This window comes from Myotis davidii, unplaced genomic scaffold, assembly GCF_000327345.1.
Source record: "Myotis davidii unplaced genomic scaffold, ASM32734v1 scaffold815, whole genome shotgun sequence".
NCBI lineage: Eukaryota > Metazoa > Chordata > Mammalia > Chiroptera > Vespertilionidae > Myotis > Myotis davidii.
The window spans coordinates 698,999-715,106 of NW_006288179.1; the positions used below are offsets into that span (position 1 = coordinate 698,999).

Sequence of the window (16,108 nt, forward strand, 5' to 3'; positions counted from 1 at the left end):
TGCCAAGAACCTACAACCAAGATTACTTTATCCAGCAAAGCTATCATTCAGAAGTGAAGGTCAGATAAAGAGCTTCACAGATAAGGAAAAGCTAAAGGAGTTCATCACCACCAAACCAGGATTATATGAAATGCTGAAAGGTATCCTATAAGAAGAGGAAGAGGAAGAAAAAGGTAAAGATACAAATTATGAACAACAAATACGCATCTATCAACAAGTGAATCTAAGAATCAAGTGAATAAATAATCTGATGAACAGAATGTACTGGTGATTATAATAGAATCAGGGACATAGAAAGGGAATGGACTGACTATTCTTGTGGGGGAAAGGGGTGTGGGAGATGCGGGAAGATACTGGACAAAAATCGTGCACCTATGGATGAGGACAGTGGGTGGGGAGTGAGGGCAGGGGTGGGGTGGGAACTGGGAGGAGGGAAATTATGGGGGTAAAAAAGAGGAACAAATGTAATAATCTGAACAATAAAGATTTAATTAAAAAAAAAAACAAAACAAAACAAAATAGTCATGGGGATGTAAAGTACAGAATAGGAAAATAGTCAATAATCTAAATATATAAAAGGCTAATATGCAAAGTGTCCCCTTGGGAGTTCTATAGGGAGACCAGGAGTTTGACTTGGAGACCAGTTCAATTGCTCACTATGATGTGTGTTGACCACCAGGAGGCGGTGTGGAATGAAAGAAGGCCCTAGGCCTAGGGACCCTACCTGTGCATGAATTTTGTGCACTGGGCCTCTAGTATTGTAATAACTATGTATAATGCCATGTGGGTACTGGAAATATGGGGGAGAAGAGGGGAACACTTTGTAAAGTATATCATTGCCTAACCACTATATTATACACCTGAAATTAATACAAAATAATATTGAATATAAACTGTAATTGAAAAATATTTAAAATTTTTTAAAAATGAAATAATCCTTGCAAGGTAGCTTTGTGCCAGGTACTCTACTGAGAAAGTCCATAGTAAATAGGAACTATCATTACTTTTGGGCCAATGAGTCTTTCCTGTGTGTGTAATGTTCCAAAAGGAGGAGACAGTATAGGGAAATAGACATGTAAGGAAGCAGATGGTCTGTGTCAGGAACTGAAAAATGCTTGTGAATTTCCACTTAAACCAACTTCATTCTGAAGAATTTATTTACAACTTGGTTTTTTTTTTCTAGAGTGCCCTCACTTCAGGAAATTACCTTGTTCATTATTAGTGCAGGTTATTTTAAAGCTTCACTTTCAGTTTGGCCTACACACCAAGGAACATTAATGTGTCCTGGTTTAATGGTGCCGAGCTATTAAGGATAGTCTTCCCTCAAGGTTTAATGGTGTAAATAAACCATTACTCCCTTTCAGGGCCAAATCATTGACTTCCAAGGGCTGCTCACAGACGCTATCAAAGGAGCAACCAGCGAACTCGGCTCGAACAGCTTTGAGTGTGACCCGGACCCTGCAGTAAGTGGCTAACATGTGTCATTCATCCTGTAAACTGCCAAAGTCCAGAAGGACTTTAGAGATATAATTTTGAGTCAAAGAAACCTTGAGATTGGGTAGAAGGTCATAGCAATCCACCACCATTTGTGTCATTGTGATCCATGCCCTCTTTTTCTTCCTAAATTATGAAGCAATGTTATAACATGAGGTGTTTTGCTCCCATCATCAGGAACGACTGCTGAAACCTCTGAGTGCATTTATTGGCATGAACAGTGAGATGCGAGAACTGGCAGCTGTGGTGAGCCGGGTAAGATCAGATATTCAATTCACAATTTACAGAGGTGGATTGGAGCTCCTGGAGCATTGTGGGCTGCTTCTTTTATTAATAACAATAAATATGATCATTTATTTATAAAGTGCCCCCACTTGCAAAGGCACTCATATTGTTTAGAGGCACAATAATGCATGATAAATAAATTATAGAATCATAAAATTACAATATAAAAAGCCCACCATCTCACTATAGAGGCCAAGAAAACCAAAAAGACTTAGAAAGTAAGGGACAGACAGGTGAAAGGTTTTAGGCTGAGCCAAGAGTTAAAGAAAGAAAGCCTCTTAGAGAAAGAAAGAGCATGTCTGCATCTTGTTTAAACAGTCAAAGCCTGGAAATAGAGATGTCAGGAGTCTGATGATTTCACAAGCGGAAATTTCCATGAAATACAAGATTAGTAGGAAAGAGCTTACTATCCAGATTACCGAGTTTTCAAGGCTGCCTGCACCCCAGAATCTAAAGGCAGGGAAGTCTTTTGGTAAATGACAGAGGCTCTGGAATTGGATCAGCTGGATTTGATGTCTAAATCCTCCTTTTCCTAGCTGTGTGACTTTGGGCAAGTTCCTTGGGAACAGAAGAGATTCCTGAGTTATAGCAGACTTTCTCTAACTTCATGGAAGACTGAAATCTAGGCAGGCTCCGACAGATGTTTAAAATGGTGCAAAAAGCTGCACTGTGACTGAGTAATTCAGCGTCTGCAGCTCAGCTCTCTTTCAGTTCAGCAGTTGTTTGCTGCATGACTACTATGTGTCAGGCATGAGCAGGGGCTGGAAATGCAAAGGTGACCCAACCACACAGTCCTTGCGTGCAAGCGTTTCTCATCCCAGCAGAAGGGGGACTGCGAAAGCATAAAACGGAGGAGTGTTTTGTGCCAAAGGGAGGGGAAGTGTTAGGGAAGAAGTATCCAGGAAATAAGTACAAGACGGATGGTGGGGAACTTTCTGGGCAAAGGAACGTACCTGTGAAATTGTATTGGTTAAGCAGTGTTTCCAGTGAGCAATGTAAGACGCAAGGAGTGCTGGGAAATGGGGCTGGAGAGAGAGGCCAGGGTTCCTGAGTAAGGGCCCAGTGAACAGGGCCCAGGTGGAGGACCTGCCTGCAGCAGGTGGGGAGCCTTTCAAAGGTGTCCATTGAGACTGGGGTATTCAAATGTGCTTATAGATAGCTTGTTCTGTTTACAGTTTGCTGAATGGATATCAAAGAAATGGAGATAGGGAGACCAACTCTGAAGTTATTACTAGTGAGAGAGGATGAGGGATTGGGCCAGACTGTGGTAATTGGGATGCATAAGAGAGTAGAGAAAAATATTTTTTATGGTCACAAAAATCAATAGTCTCATTATTGTTTTTGCAAAAGGATAACATGACTAGTGATTATAGAGTTGTAGAGTGGAAGTGTCCTGAAAGGGTTCCATCTGGAATCCTTCCTACAGTACCATGGGAAGCAGTCATCAGCCTCTGAATGCTTTCATGACGCGGAGCTCACCACTTCGTGAGGTAAACCTGTTGAGTTCTAACTAATAACACTTGATTGCTGTAAGGAAAAACTTCTGTTGGGAAATTAAACACCTCCATGTGGACCTCAATGTCAACTTTAGAAGAGGGCGAGATCTGTGAGTGGCTGGTGGGCATGCAGGTCCAAGCTTTAAATACCTGGTAGGTTCTCCCAAGATCTTGGGAGACTGAGTCCTTTCTCTGTGTCCCCATCCAGGAATGGATCATGCATATCATGCATGACCAGAAACACTTGTATGAATAGTTTCTCTAATGAAAGTCCTTACCTGTGGGTGAAGGGACCTGGGAGGACAGAAGACAGGAGTGGGAGCATAACATCTCACCAGCATTTAAAAAAATATGTTTTTATGTTTTTGAGCTTGTGCATGTATTACTTATTTAAAAATTAAATAACTATAAAAATAGTTTCCAGATTGCTGCGTAATCCTCAGAATGACTTTGGAAAGGAGGCTTTTCTCTATTTTTAATGTAACACTCTAGATATTCAGTTTGCCTGAAGCAGCTCCTACTGAGAAAGGCCCTTGAATGACAGTTCTGAGGCGTCTTGTGAAATTGGAATTTGGAAACGGTAAATGAGTTATCAGTAAAAGCTACCTTAATTGATTAACCTAGGTGGCTGCTACAGGGCTCTACTATAAAAGGGGAAAACTCACTTTTGCTTGGTTGTTGGCTTCCTTGAATTCTGTAGAAGCAATTGCTCTTGGTGGAAGTAGGGAGTGATCACTAGGGAAAAAGAGAAATTGGTTTCAGAGGAGCATTATCTCTTTCATGCAACAAATTAAGAAAGTGTTTGTGAGATCAAGGAGCAAGAGAGAGGCCAGGCACCAGCTAGGAACTATGTTTCACAGTAAAAAGTGCATGTAATTTGAAGGCATGTTCTGTAGCTTCTTTGATTACAGTCATAAATCAGCCTGGTTTGCTATTAACTGAAGACGGGTATAGTCCATTGTTAGGAGCTCCCCTTCCCCCATATTATATAATCAATGTCTTCTTCAGGAAAAATCACTGAATATTCTTATGGCATCCCTTTGGTGAACCAAAATTACAGTGTGCATATATACATATATCTAACATAAACTTTTTTTATCACCAGCTCTTTATGTCCTATTGTAAGTCAAGTATTCTGTGGCTCCCATGTTTATTGCAGCTGTGGAGGAAAACATTAGTTTTAACAAAATGATAAAATGTGCATTGCAGGACATTTATCTCCATAATCCAAACATAAAGTGGGATGACATTATTGGACTCGATGCAGCCAAGCAGTTAGTCAAAGAAGCTGTGGTGTATCCTATAAAGGTAAGGATGGGAAGCCTCTTGGGGGGTATTTCTATTCATATCCATTGGATAAGCTGTATGTCATAACACCCGTTAGGGAGAGAAGCCCAGGATGTTTTCTGTCCACAAGTTAGCCTTTTGCCTATACTTTGGCAATGCTGGACTACCAAGGCCCATGCCATTCTAGGCAGTTTGAAATGTTACACGAGGTTTCAAGGCAGGTATCTGCTCTAAGTGATAATATTAGATCTAAGACTGAAGCATATATTACTTGTCAGTTCCTGTAGATTGGTTCAAATTAGTCTGCTTCCCTAAAAATATACCATAGTAGAAATATCTCCTGTAGGAGAGGGCCACTTATTTTGTTTTCATAGATCTATATTTCCCGACACACACACACACACACACCCATCCTTTGAGGCGTTGCTTTTGACTGGTTGTAAAGACTAGGCAGCTCCCTCCAGGGCACTGGCCAGTGAGCCAGCCTGTTGTGCTTATTGCTTGCTGCTGACAAGTCATTGTACGGAGTGGCTCACTGAACAGGAAGAAAAAGAAAAAACAAGACTCTCTATGTTTGGTTATAAACATGGTGATGAGAAGGTCAGTGTATGACAGCTTTTGTATAATAGACACACTCTCCAAATGCAGTGCCTTTGAAACAATAATCATTTATCTGTTTGCAGTTTTGTGGGTATGCAGTTTGGAAGGGGCTCAGCTGGGCTGGCCCATCTCTTTTTCAGGTGATATTGGTTGGCCTCACTCACATGTCTGGGGCATCAGCCAGAATGGTTGGAGAAGATGGAGAGGCTGGGAAATCTGGGATAAACGGGACAGCTGAGGCCTTCCACGTGCCTCCAGCAGGCAAGCTGGTGTTCACATGGTGGCAGAGAGTCCCAGACAGAAGCAAGAAAGGGCAGGTCCCAATCCATGCACATTTCCCATGTCTCTTCTTATATTCCTCATATCAGCTAGTCTTATATTTTCCAGTCTCTTCTTATATTTCCTAACGTCCCATTGGCCAAAATTACAAGGCAAAGTCCAGATTCAAGTGGTAGAGAAATATACTTTGCCTATTGGTGGAGGGAGCTGCAAATAATTTTCTGTAATCTCCTGCAGTCATGTTTACAAATTTATTCAATAACTTATTTATTTTTACCACGGAGCCCATGCAGCCCCTGCTTTTTGGATGCTTCTATTCTAATGAGATAAAATCAATACATTTGGATTGTGTTCCCCGCCCCCCTTTTATTTCCCGTGTTAAGACTGGTGGGTAAGCAATATACTGGTGCTCAGAATTAGTGAAACTTTACTCACCATGTCCTCTGAGTGGCTCTAGAATAAAGCTTTTGGACAGGCTAGAACATCTCATTGAAGCTCTCTGGATGTGCTATCTCCATGGTATCATAGGCTCTGTATGTGATGGCATAGAGATTTTGAAATTTCATCAACAAGAAACTAATAGCTAGTTACGATTTTACTATTATTTTTGCTTCTAGTTGTTTTCTACCAACCCTACCCACCCTCTAGATTGTTTGAATTTGAACTATGAGAGAGACTCGCTGAAGTCATGCATGTCCCATTTGAAGCCCGTGCCTCATAATGCCGTCTGCATTGGATGTTCCTAACTTCTACGTGACTTCTATGTCAGGTTCACCAGTTGTTTTTTTTAAAAAGATATCCAGTTATTGTTTTTTAAAATATATTTTTATTGATTTCAGAGAGGAAGGGAGAGGGAGAGAGAGATTGAAACATCAATGATAAGAGAGAATCATCAATCGGCTGCCTCTTGCATGCCCCACACTGGGGATCAAGCCCGCAACCTGGGCATGTGCCCTGGCCAGGAATCCTGGTTCATAGGTTGGTACTCTACCACTGAGCTACACCAGCCAGGCTCACCACAGTTTTGTGCTTTATTCACATACACCTTTATTTGTTGGTTCTAGTGTTTCTCTTAAAGTTCATATCTGATAGGTCTTTATGTAGAGCTCAGGGCCGGGGTAAGGTGGGGTGGGGAATGATGTTATGCATATAAGAAATAACCATTGTAATGGAGAAGCAGAGTACCTACATATGCCGTTCTTTTCCCTAAAAACAGTTGCTCTTTAAAAAGCCTCATAAATTAAGCCACACGTTCATATCAAGTGTGAAAGTCAAGTTGGGATATATAAGATAGATACATAAGCAGCCAGCCTTACTAAATGGAAGACCTGACTCTCAGAGTTGGGCTGTGCTCACTCCAGCTTCACCAGCTTGCCTGTGCTAGGGTGTGACTTACATAGAGGTACCAAACCTCACCCCTGTTCCTTGTTCCCATAGTACCCACAGCTGTTTACAGGAATTCTCTCCCCCTGGAAAGGACTACTGCTCTATGGCCCTCCAGGTAAGGAATATTTCTGGTTTGGTCTTGGTATTAAGTGTGCATGCAGGGGGTGAACTGACTCATCTGTCCTTACATCAGGATGTCAGAATGGGGCAAATGAGAGCTGAGGAACCCCTCTCCTTTTTTTTTTTGTTTTTTTTTTTGTTTGTGACACTGACTTCTGTCTGTAAGCAGAGAAAGGAAGCTCAAATGCCAATCAGACTTTCTCCACTGTGTCTCTAGGGACAGGAAAGACTTTACTGGCCAAAGCTGTGGCCACGGAATGTAAAACAACCTTCTTTAACATTTCTGCATCTACCATTGTCAGCAAATGGAGAGGAGATTCAGAAAAACTTGTTCGGGTAGGAATTCTTTTTTTTAAATGTATAATTGACGTATACTATCAGATTCAGGTGTACATTATAGTGATTCAATATGTATACATATTATGAAATGATTGCCACAATAAGTCTAGTTGCCACTTATCACCATACAAGTTATTACGATATTATTGACTATATTCCCTATGCTGTCTAGCACATCCCCATGACTTATTTTACAACTAGAAGTCTGTACCTCTTAATCTCTTTCACCTATTTCACCAGCCCCAACCCCTTCCCTCTCTGGTAACCAGTAGTTTGTTTCATAGATACAGGAATTCTTGATTTTGTTAGAATAAGTTCCAGCAAAACACAGTGGTACAAAATGATGTTACAGTTTACTTGTTTTTAAGTGATTTATATGTTAGAATTTATACGGGATCTTGATTACCCAAAACCCAGGAGATGGACTATCATATGTACATATTAATTATGCCTCATCAGCAAAATATGATCTCCCTTCCTTTGGGAATTTGACCAACAGCCCTTTGGTGACTCATGCAACTTAGGAATGGAAACTGAAAAAATTGTCTCTGAAGTGGCCTATTTTTTTTCCTTCATCCAAGAAGCATTTATTATTAAGAATGTGCAGTTTATCCAGTTAACATTTATTGAGAGGCTACTACTATATTCTGGTTCCTAAACTAGGTACTCAAAGGAAGACTTAAGAAATGTAAAACTTAATTATTCATTCAGATGCTCTGAGCAACATTCCTCCAAAGTGCTAATAGCTTATAGGTTTTATGATTTTTCTTTCCTTAAGAGATTGCTTCTATCTTTACAATATCTCATTCATAGTCAATGGCATATTTTATATTATAAAATTTTACCTTTTGAGAATACCTGTTCATGATTTATGCCTCAATGTAAGGTGGGTCCCTCTCAGAAGTCCTGTTAAACTATTGCACTTTGTAGAATGACTGATAAGTAATTAATACTAAATGAATGTAAATATTATATATTTTCTGATAAGAAATTACTCTAAAATAGTATGCTTAAATTATGTTTTCTTGGATGGGTTATTTTAATAATATTCTGGCTTACTTGGAAGGCATAATAGAATATTTTTAAAGGATTGATTTACCAAAAGTAACCTATTATTTACTACTTTGATATTGTTTTCAAACTGGTCCAAATGCATATGTTTTCATAAATTATCTATCACCCATTCAAGATTATAATACATGGAAATATATGTTGACATCTATTTCTTTGTTCTTCATCTTGAATCTAACTTACCATATCCAAAGATGGGGTTGAAGCTGGCTTGTCCTTAATCTATGGTTCTGTGTGATTCTAGTTAGCTGGATTTTAATAAGTTGAAATCCGACTAATTAGACGCCTCATCAACCAGAAGACTTTTTTAAAAAGTTCCATTTTTATGTTCTGAGGAACAACAAAACTCTTACAAAATGCCTATAGAATCAGTTTAGCTTTATCTCCTGTCCTGAAAAGTGTTGTTTAGAACTATGAGCACCAGACACTGCAAGATGCTCGAAGGAAGAATACATTATATTCCCTGGACAGGACTTAGTTAGACAGAAGAGTAAATTCAGCTATTTTATGAATATTCTCAACAAAGATGAAAACTGCATGGATTTTATTGTTTAGTGTTGAATAGGCAGAAAAGTCATTTAGCCAGAACTCTTCCTTCTGTGTGAGCATTCTTTTAAACTAAAATTTTCCTCTACTTCAGTATTATTTTGTTAGTTTTCTAAGAGTGAGGAAATTACTTCTCACGTTACTTTACAATACATTTTAAAAGTAACTAATCTTTTTGGAAAAAATGTACAAAAGTGTATATAGACCCCTAAACCCAGAGGCAACTTACTGCTACAACATATATGTCTATACCCTTCTATACCTTGCAGGATTTTTTTCACTTGGATGTTGTTACACACTGTTATAAGCAGAGCATATTCTTTTATATATCTGAATGGTATTTCATTGCATGGATGTGTCCCAAAACATATTAAATCAGTCTTTTCTTGATGGACATTTAGGTTGTTTCCAGTCACTTGCTATTATGAACAAAGCTCCAGTGGACAGTCCTTTCATACACATGACTTTGCATATGTAGTCATGTAGAGCAATTTATTTGAAGTAGAATTGCTGGGCCAGAGGGAATGAAGATCACTGATTGCCCTACTCCCTGCCAGCAGGGTTGCACCAGCTTACACTCCCACCAATGGTGAGTGTGTTTGCTCTTCCACACCCTGGCCAACACTGTGAAGTACCCAATTTTGAAATCTTTGCCAATCTGATAGTGAAAGTAATATTTCAGTGCTCAAATATGCATTTCTTCCATTCTAAATGAATTTGAGCATCTTTTTGTAAGTTTTGAAGAATTTGTGTGTCTTTTTCTCTGTGAAATGCATTTTTATTTTGGATATTAAAAAAATATTTCAAGAGGAAAACAGATCACCTCTGCTAACCTTGAAGGATCTCACCTTCTATTCTTTCAGAAGCTACTTTATTTTCTGAGCTCTTGAGAAGATCTTCACCTGAAGAATCTTGGTCATGCTGTCAAATTCCTTACTATGAAGCTTTCAGATAAAGATGGCCCTTCAGGACCTTTCCCCTAAATCAAAGAAGCATTCCCACCATTCGCTTCTCTTTATATTCCAATTAAGAGTTATTTATAGGGAACCCTTGGGTTATGTTGCTCCCTCCCCTCCTAATGTTCAGGCCTCTTAGGAGTTGATGCTATTGAGTAGTTGAGTGGTCTCTTTAGCAAATGCACACACCTGTTGGTGCTTACATCTTTTAACACCCCTCCCCCCCCAATTTTATGATTTAACTTCCTCCCAGTACTTTTGAAAATTTTAGCCTAATGCTTTCAGAGCACTTACCCAGGGTTCTGTATATCCTCTGGCAGTGGAAAGGGCAGTGGCGTGGTCTATATGGAAACAGCGGCTCCAGATGTGGTTCTCCTTCCACTTGGATGTTTGGTCTCATCTTGCCCCTTGGTCTCTCTGCACCCCAGGGAGCTCCTTAAAAACATGTATGGTTCTAATAAAGAGTTCTAATATTCAACTTTTCATTGGGAAGATTGCTGCCATTGTGACAAGGAGAACAAGTTACTTGCTTCTAGTAAGGTGGCCTCTATATGTGTAAAGGCATGTGTGATGAGTGTCCTGGCATTGATGCTCTTCTCTCAGTTCATTAGGCTGAGCCTGTTGTCGTGGTCAAATGAAATAGGATTCTGTAAAGGAACATACTTGAGCATGAGCATGAACACACCACGCATGCGAGCAGTTTTCTATTCAGTGCTAGGGAGACCTTTAAGGGATGATCTGCTACTACTCATGAAAACCACAACCTGGCTTTTTCTGAGTCCTTCCCTCCTTATTCGTTCTGTGATGCTTTGCTAGTGCTAAGTGACATGGAGAATAAATCCCCTCTGCCAGTTAAAGAACCTTTGTTTTTTTCTAAATCTCTATCGCTTTCTCTGATCAGCCAGTGAAGAATTATATGTGGTGCTCAAGAGATCAGTTTCAGGGTTGAAAAAAAAGGTTTCATTTTTTATACTCTTTTCATCACCATCACATCTCCCTATAGAGCTCTTTATTTTGTTTTTATATGGCTGTTCTTTTGCTGCTTGCTTTCCTGTTCTTTCTCAGTCTATAACATTTTATTCTGGAATGGAACATTTTACTCAACTGGGAGTTGTCTTCAAGTACCCGAGCCTACCAAGCAGCAGTGTTGGGTGGTATGGGAACCCTGTGGAGTAACTTGGGGAGCAGAGAGGGGCAGAATTTCTGTCTTTTTTACCCATGACTGGAACTCTAGCCTTTTCCAGCAATTCTTCCTCCTGAGAATAGCTCTCTCATTGTCCCTAAAGGATTAGGGACAATCATCAAATGATTTTACATATTCCATGGCTCTTGTGTCCCTATGAAACATGTCATTGACAGGGGTTCTCAGGGATTGGCTAATGGACTGAAAGATCAGGAATGGAGTTTTATCTTAAGCTCCTCTACTCATGATTAGTAACCTTGAGATAACCACTTAAACTCTCTGGATCTAATTTTATCAAGTGACAAATGGAAATAATTGGACCATCCAACCCTATAGGACATTCTAGGGAGAAATGACTGTAATGATTATAAAGTTGTTAGTGAAATAACAGAGTGCAGCATAGATGGTTAATAGTATAGTCATTCTAAGCTTTTGCTCTTTGGGAGCACATGAGAACTTTAAATATATGGGTTTGAACATGTGGTCGCTTTTCTCCCACCCAGGTGTTATTTGAACTTGCTCGCTACCATGCCCCCTCCACCATCTTCCTGGACGAGCTGGAGTCGGTGATGAGTCAGAGAGGCACGGCTCCTGGGTAACAGACAGGGTTATTTTGGTCATCACTTCTCCCCTCTTGTAAGTGTGTTTGATGGTCGGAAGCCCATCGACATTTACCAGCAGAATGAGCCTATTAATAAGCCCACAAATTTTCTGCAGACACACGGAAAGGTCTTTAAATTAGGTCCTGTTAACTGAATAGCTGATTTAAGTAGGTTTTATAACCGGAGGAAATGTCATCCTCCCTTCCCCCCTTCCCCACAGAGTGGTTTTCAGGCCTGAAGATCACCCAGTCCCACAGTCCCAGGCTGCCGTAACATAATAGTCCTGCTGGCTTAAAATAGCTGCCCGTGACCGCCTCCTCTGGAGCCAGAGAGGCTGCCTGTGGGGAACAGGGCTGCAAAGAGCCAAGTCCCGAGAGGGGCAGGCCTTGACAAGATGTGCGAAGCCGGGGAAGCCACCATTTCTGTGACATCAGGATGTGGCTCCGCATGTCCTAATTTAAACATGTCACATATGTTATCTCTAAAGATTAAGTGTCTGCTAATGTCCCCAGCAGGAAAGACTGTTCATTTCTAGTTCACTTCTCAGACTATAATGAGCTGTGTATGTGTGTTTTAAGAACGCCTTTCTGTCTTGACCAGAAGTATTTTTCTCTGAAACTTTTTACTAAATTTGGCTCATTTGGCTTGAAAAGAAACAGGTCTCAGGGAAATCTCAACATGACTGCATTCATCAATGGCCTCTGCTAGTAACGGTCTATCATCAAGGCAGAACTAATATTAATAAAGAATAATTAGCTTGTTGGAAATACAACTAGACTATAATTTATGAAATTTTACTCATGAAAACCATTTTCCCACTAAGGTCCATGGGACTCTTACCGTTGATTGAAAGGGGATGATTCCATGGTGTAGTGGGTGCTGTCAGCCCCAGGCCAGGGTACTTGGCCTCTCTATACAGGATCTGATGGGAACAGACTACCACACAGTGCGGGCTGGGAACCCAGCAGACCTCCTAGCGGTCATCCCCTCTGCAAGGCCCCCAGCCTGCCTGGTCTGCCTCACCCTAGTGACCTGTGCACTCACTCCATCCCTGGGTCCCACAGAGTTGATGAGCTAATCTGGAAACTCTTCATCTACTGTCCTGCGTGTGCTCTGGGTTTGTACTGAATGTCTGTTTCCTTGTCTGGAATGTAATCTCTAAACTAGAATCTTCAAATAGTCAGGGAATCAGTGTAGGTGCTTGGAAGCCTGCTTGGGTCCTATTATGTTAAAAGAATAATAATTAGGGCCAAATGCTGACTATCTATGTAACTATATTGTGGATGGTCTTCTGTCCTAGGAAAAGGTAGGTAGATAGTAACGTCACAGTTCCTTAAAAGCCACACACCTGGTTTGGGGTGCCCCAAGATTCATGCAGAGATGAGAAGTTGAATGTCATGTTGTTCAGGACGGCATTTTTTGTCCATTATGTCCATCTATTCAAGTGCAGAGGAAGGAGAGCCTGCCAGATATGGTCAGTATTTACTAGTAGAGCCCATCTGGATGTTCAGATCCTGAGGTGAGCTCTTTGTTGGTGGGAAGGTCGTTGGCAGTGGTGATGGGAGCCTGGAGGATGAATTTTCACAGAAGACTGCCTCCCATGTCATTATCTTGCCTCTTATTAAAAGAGAGTGAAACAGATTCAGACAAATAGTTGATCTCTCTTTTTGGACAGTTTATATCCATAAATTATACGAAAAAAAATGAGAAAGTTCTTTTATGCCAGCTATATAAAGGGAAAAGATTATTCTCAATTATGCCATTTATAAAAGGGTAAATAATACAGCAGGTGGACAGAGCTGGATTCAATCTATCAGAGGCACTGTCTGCCCTTCTGTCATTTTCTAGTTCGCTGCCAACTTTGGGTTTTCTTTGCACTATCATCATGTTCACTTACATCCTCTCTATTACTGTCTGTGGGAAAATACTACCAAATGGCTTGTTTCCTCCAACTCCAGTATGAGTGGCTCCTGAGAACCAGGCAGGGAAGGGTTAGCAGTCGGAAGAGAACCCGTTCCACAGCCCCTGAGTCTTTGCTGCCTTGTCATGGAAGCGAAGGCTCTGCCCTGGGGAAACTCACCTCCTTTCTCTCTCTAGGGGAGAGCACGAAGGAAGCCTTCGGATGAAGACAGAGCTGCTGGTGCAGATGGATGGGCTGGCTCGCTCGGAAGATCTCGTGTTTGTCTTAGCCGCTTCCAACCTGCCCTGGTAAGAGATGTAACGAGTACATTTTGAACACATTTTCATGAGCCGCTGAGTACCGACGAAGATATCATGTTGACCACTTCGGGCAAAGCCTTGTTGTTTGGTTCCAGCCCTGGGAGGTTAATCTGAAGGCTTTCCTGTTCAAGTCCTCAATCCTTGCTATCCGTACCATGAAAGAATCTGCCTTAATAGAAGGAACACAGGCCAGGATACCACTGACAACATTTAAAATGGATATTTTTAAAAGATGTTAAAAATATGAGTTTAAAGACAATTTATTTAGTATGTTTAAACAAGACTGTGACAAAAAGAACTCTAAAATGCTAAAATCTCCAGGACTCAAAAATATTCCAGAAATAATATGCTTTGATTTTTAACAGTATTAAAATTAAACTTTTTTTTAAGTTAGGAAGAAAATCTTTTCTTTAATGTTGCACAGTAAATAGGAAGCTAAACAATCTCTAATTAAAAATATAATCTACACCCAGAATCTTTTATTCAAACTATATCCCAGAGATTTTAAGAACAATTCTAGAAGTGGAATTGGGAAATAAGAGATGTTGACGAGGGAAAACCAATATCTACGTGGAGAGTATATTTTAAAAAATAATTATAATCTCTTTATAGTTTCAAGAATATTTTCACATAGCACAGGAACAGACTGACGAATCTCAGAGGAAAGGGGGTCGGAATATTGGAGAGAGATGAACCAAAGAACTTATATTCATATACATGTAAACCATGGTCCTAGACAATAGTGCATGAGGCCTGGGGGCAGCTGGTACAATATGGGGCTGGGAGGGGTAGGGAAGAAAAATTGCTAATACTAGTAAGTATAATAATATTGGCTATAGCAATGACAGGAAGAAAAAAAAAGAATATTTTTCACGTACATGATTTCTTTAGAGATGTGGGTGAGACATAAGATAGATCAGGACATGCTGCCTTCCCATGGGCAGAGAGGGACGAAGGTCAAGAGAGGTCAATCCACCCAAAGTCAACAGCACATTTGCAACAGAGCTCAAACTTGACACTCTTGTGTCACCCCTGTCCTCCCACTTCTGTTTCAACCTTCAAAGATGCATCTGGGCTCCCAAAGCAGGGGTCACTGAAAAGTTTGTGTGTAACCTGTTATTTTAAATATATTCATGACTTAAACCTGTTTCCAGTTCCCTTCAGATTTATAAGATGTTCTCTAACATGTTAAGATGATCAGCATTTTACATTTTGAAGATACTGGTTAGTTACAGATAATATTAAAGTGGGGCCCAAACAGAGATGTGACTGTGGAAATCCGTCAGAGAAAGAATCTCTGTGTCTTCATCCATTTGAAATGTGGTTGATCATAACACTTTATGTTGTGTGGAAACAGTAACTTCACCCATGCTTCTTGGAAGGTCTATGCCCCCAGGGAGACCGACCCATTTTCTAGGCAGCCATGGGCAAACTACGGCCCGAGGGCCGGATCTGGCCCGTTTGAAATGAATAAAAACTAAAAAAAAAAGAAGACCGTACCCTTTTATATAATGATGTTTACTTTGAATTTATATTAGTTCACACAAACACTCCATCCATGCTTTTGTTCCAGCCCTCCGGTCCAGTTTAAGAACCCATTGTGGCCCTCAAGTCAAAAAGTTTGCCCACCCGTGTATCTAGAGGAACAGAGAGCCCTCCACTACCAGTGACACCTAGGACTCTATAGAGGAAGTTATTGTGCTGCCACCATTTCCCTAAGCTGATCAGTTTTTGCTAAGCCTCAAATAACATGATTCAGAGGGCAGAAAGAGAAGGAGAAGGTGCAGGAGGAGGAAGAGGAGGAGAAGGAGGAGGAGGAGGAGGAGGAGGAGCCACTAACAATAAAAAATCAAAGACATTTAGAAGGGATTTTCTTTCTTTTTTTAAAATTATATCGTTATTGTTCCGATTATGACATTTGTTCCTCTTTTTTCCCCCCAAAACTCCCCTCCTCCCAGTTCCCACCCCACCCTCTGCCCTCACTCCCCACCCACTGTCCTCATCCATAGGTGCACGATTTTTGTCCAGTCTCTTCCCGCATCTCCCACACCCCTTTCCCCTCCCCAAGAATAGTCAGTCCATTCCCTTTCTATGTCCCTGATTCTATTATGATCACCAGATTATTTATTCACGTCATTTTTAGATTCACTTGTTGATAGATAAGTATTTGCTGTTCATAATTTTTATCTTTACCTTTTTCTTCTTCCTCTTCTTAAAGAATACCTTTCAGCATTTCATATAACG

The 16,108-nt window shown here is 40.5% G+C and overlaps 1 protein-coding gene and 1 long non-coding RNA gene across 2 annotated transcripts in view; one reads left to right on the forward strand and one right to left on the reverse strand.

Moving 5' to 3' along the window:
* Window positions 1-5,966, reverse strand: part of LOC107182515 — a 12,785-nt gene extending 6,819 nt beyond the window's left edge. Inside the window, exons 1-2 of the long non-coding RNA XR_001513229.1 lie at window positions 5,877-5,966; window positions 3,941-4,010 (exon numbers count right to left, since the gene is read on the reverse strand). This is a non-coding gene — a long non-coding RNA (uncharacterized LOC107182515). The remainder of the gene's footprint in view (window positions 1-3,940; window positions 4,011-5,876) is intronic.
* The window catches only part of KATNAL2 (katanin p60 subunit A like 2), a 38,916-nt gene that overhangs the window by 9,737 nt on the left and 13,071 nt on the right, over window positions 1-16,108 (forward strand). Inside the window, exons 5-11 of the mRNA XM_015561481.1 lie at window positions 1,365-1,463; window positions 1,672-1,749; window positions 4,485-4,583; window positions 6,879-6,942; window positions 7,165-7,283; window positions 11,546-11,637; window positions 13,742-13,852. Coding sequence (XP_015416967.1) covers window positions 1,365-1,463; window positions 1,672-1,749; window positions 4,485-4,583; window positions 6,879-6,942; window positions 7,165-7,283; window positions 11,546-11,637; window positions 13,742-13,852 — 662 coding nt within the window. The remainder of the gene's footprint in view (window positions 1-1,364; window positions 1,464-1,671; window positions 1,750-4,484; window positions 4,584-6,878; window positions 6,943-7,164; window positions 7,284-11,545; window positions 11,638-13,741; window positions 13,853-16,108) is intronic.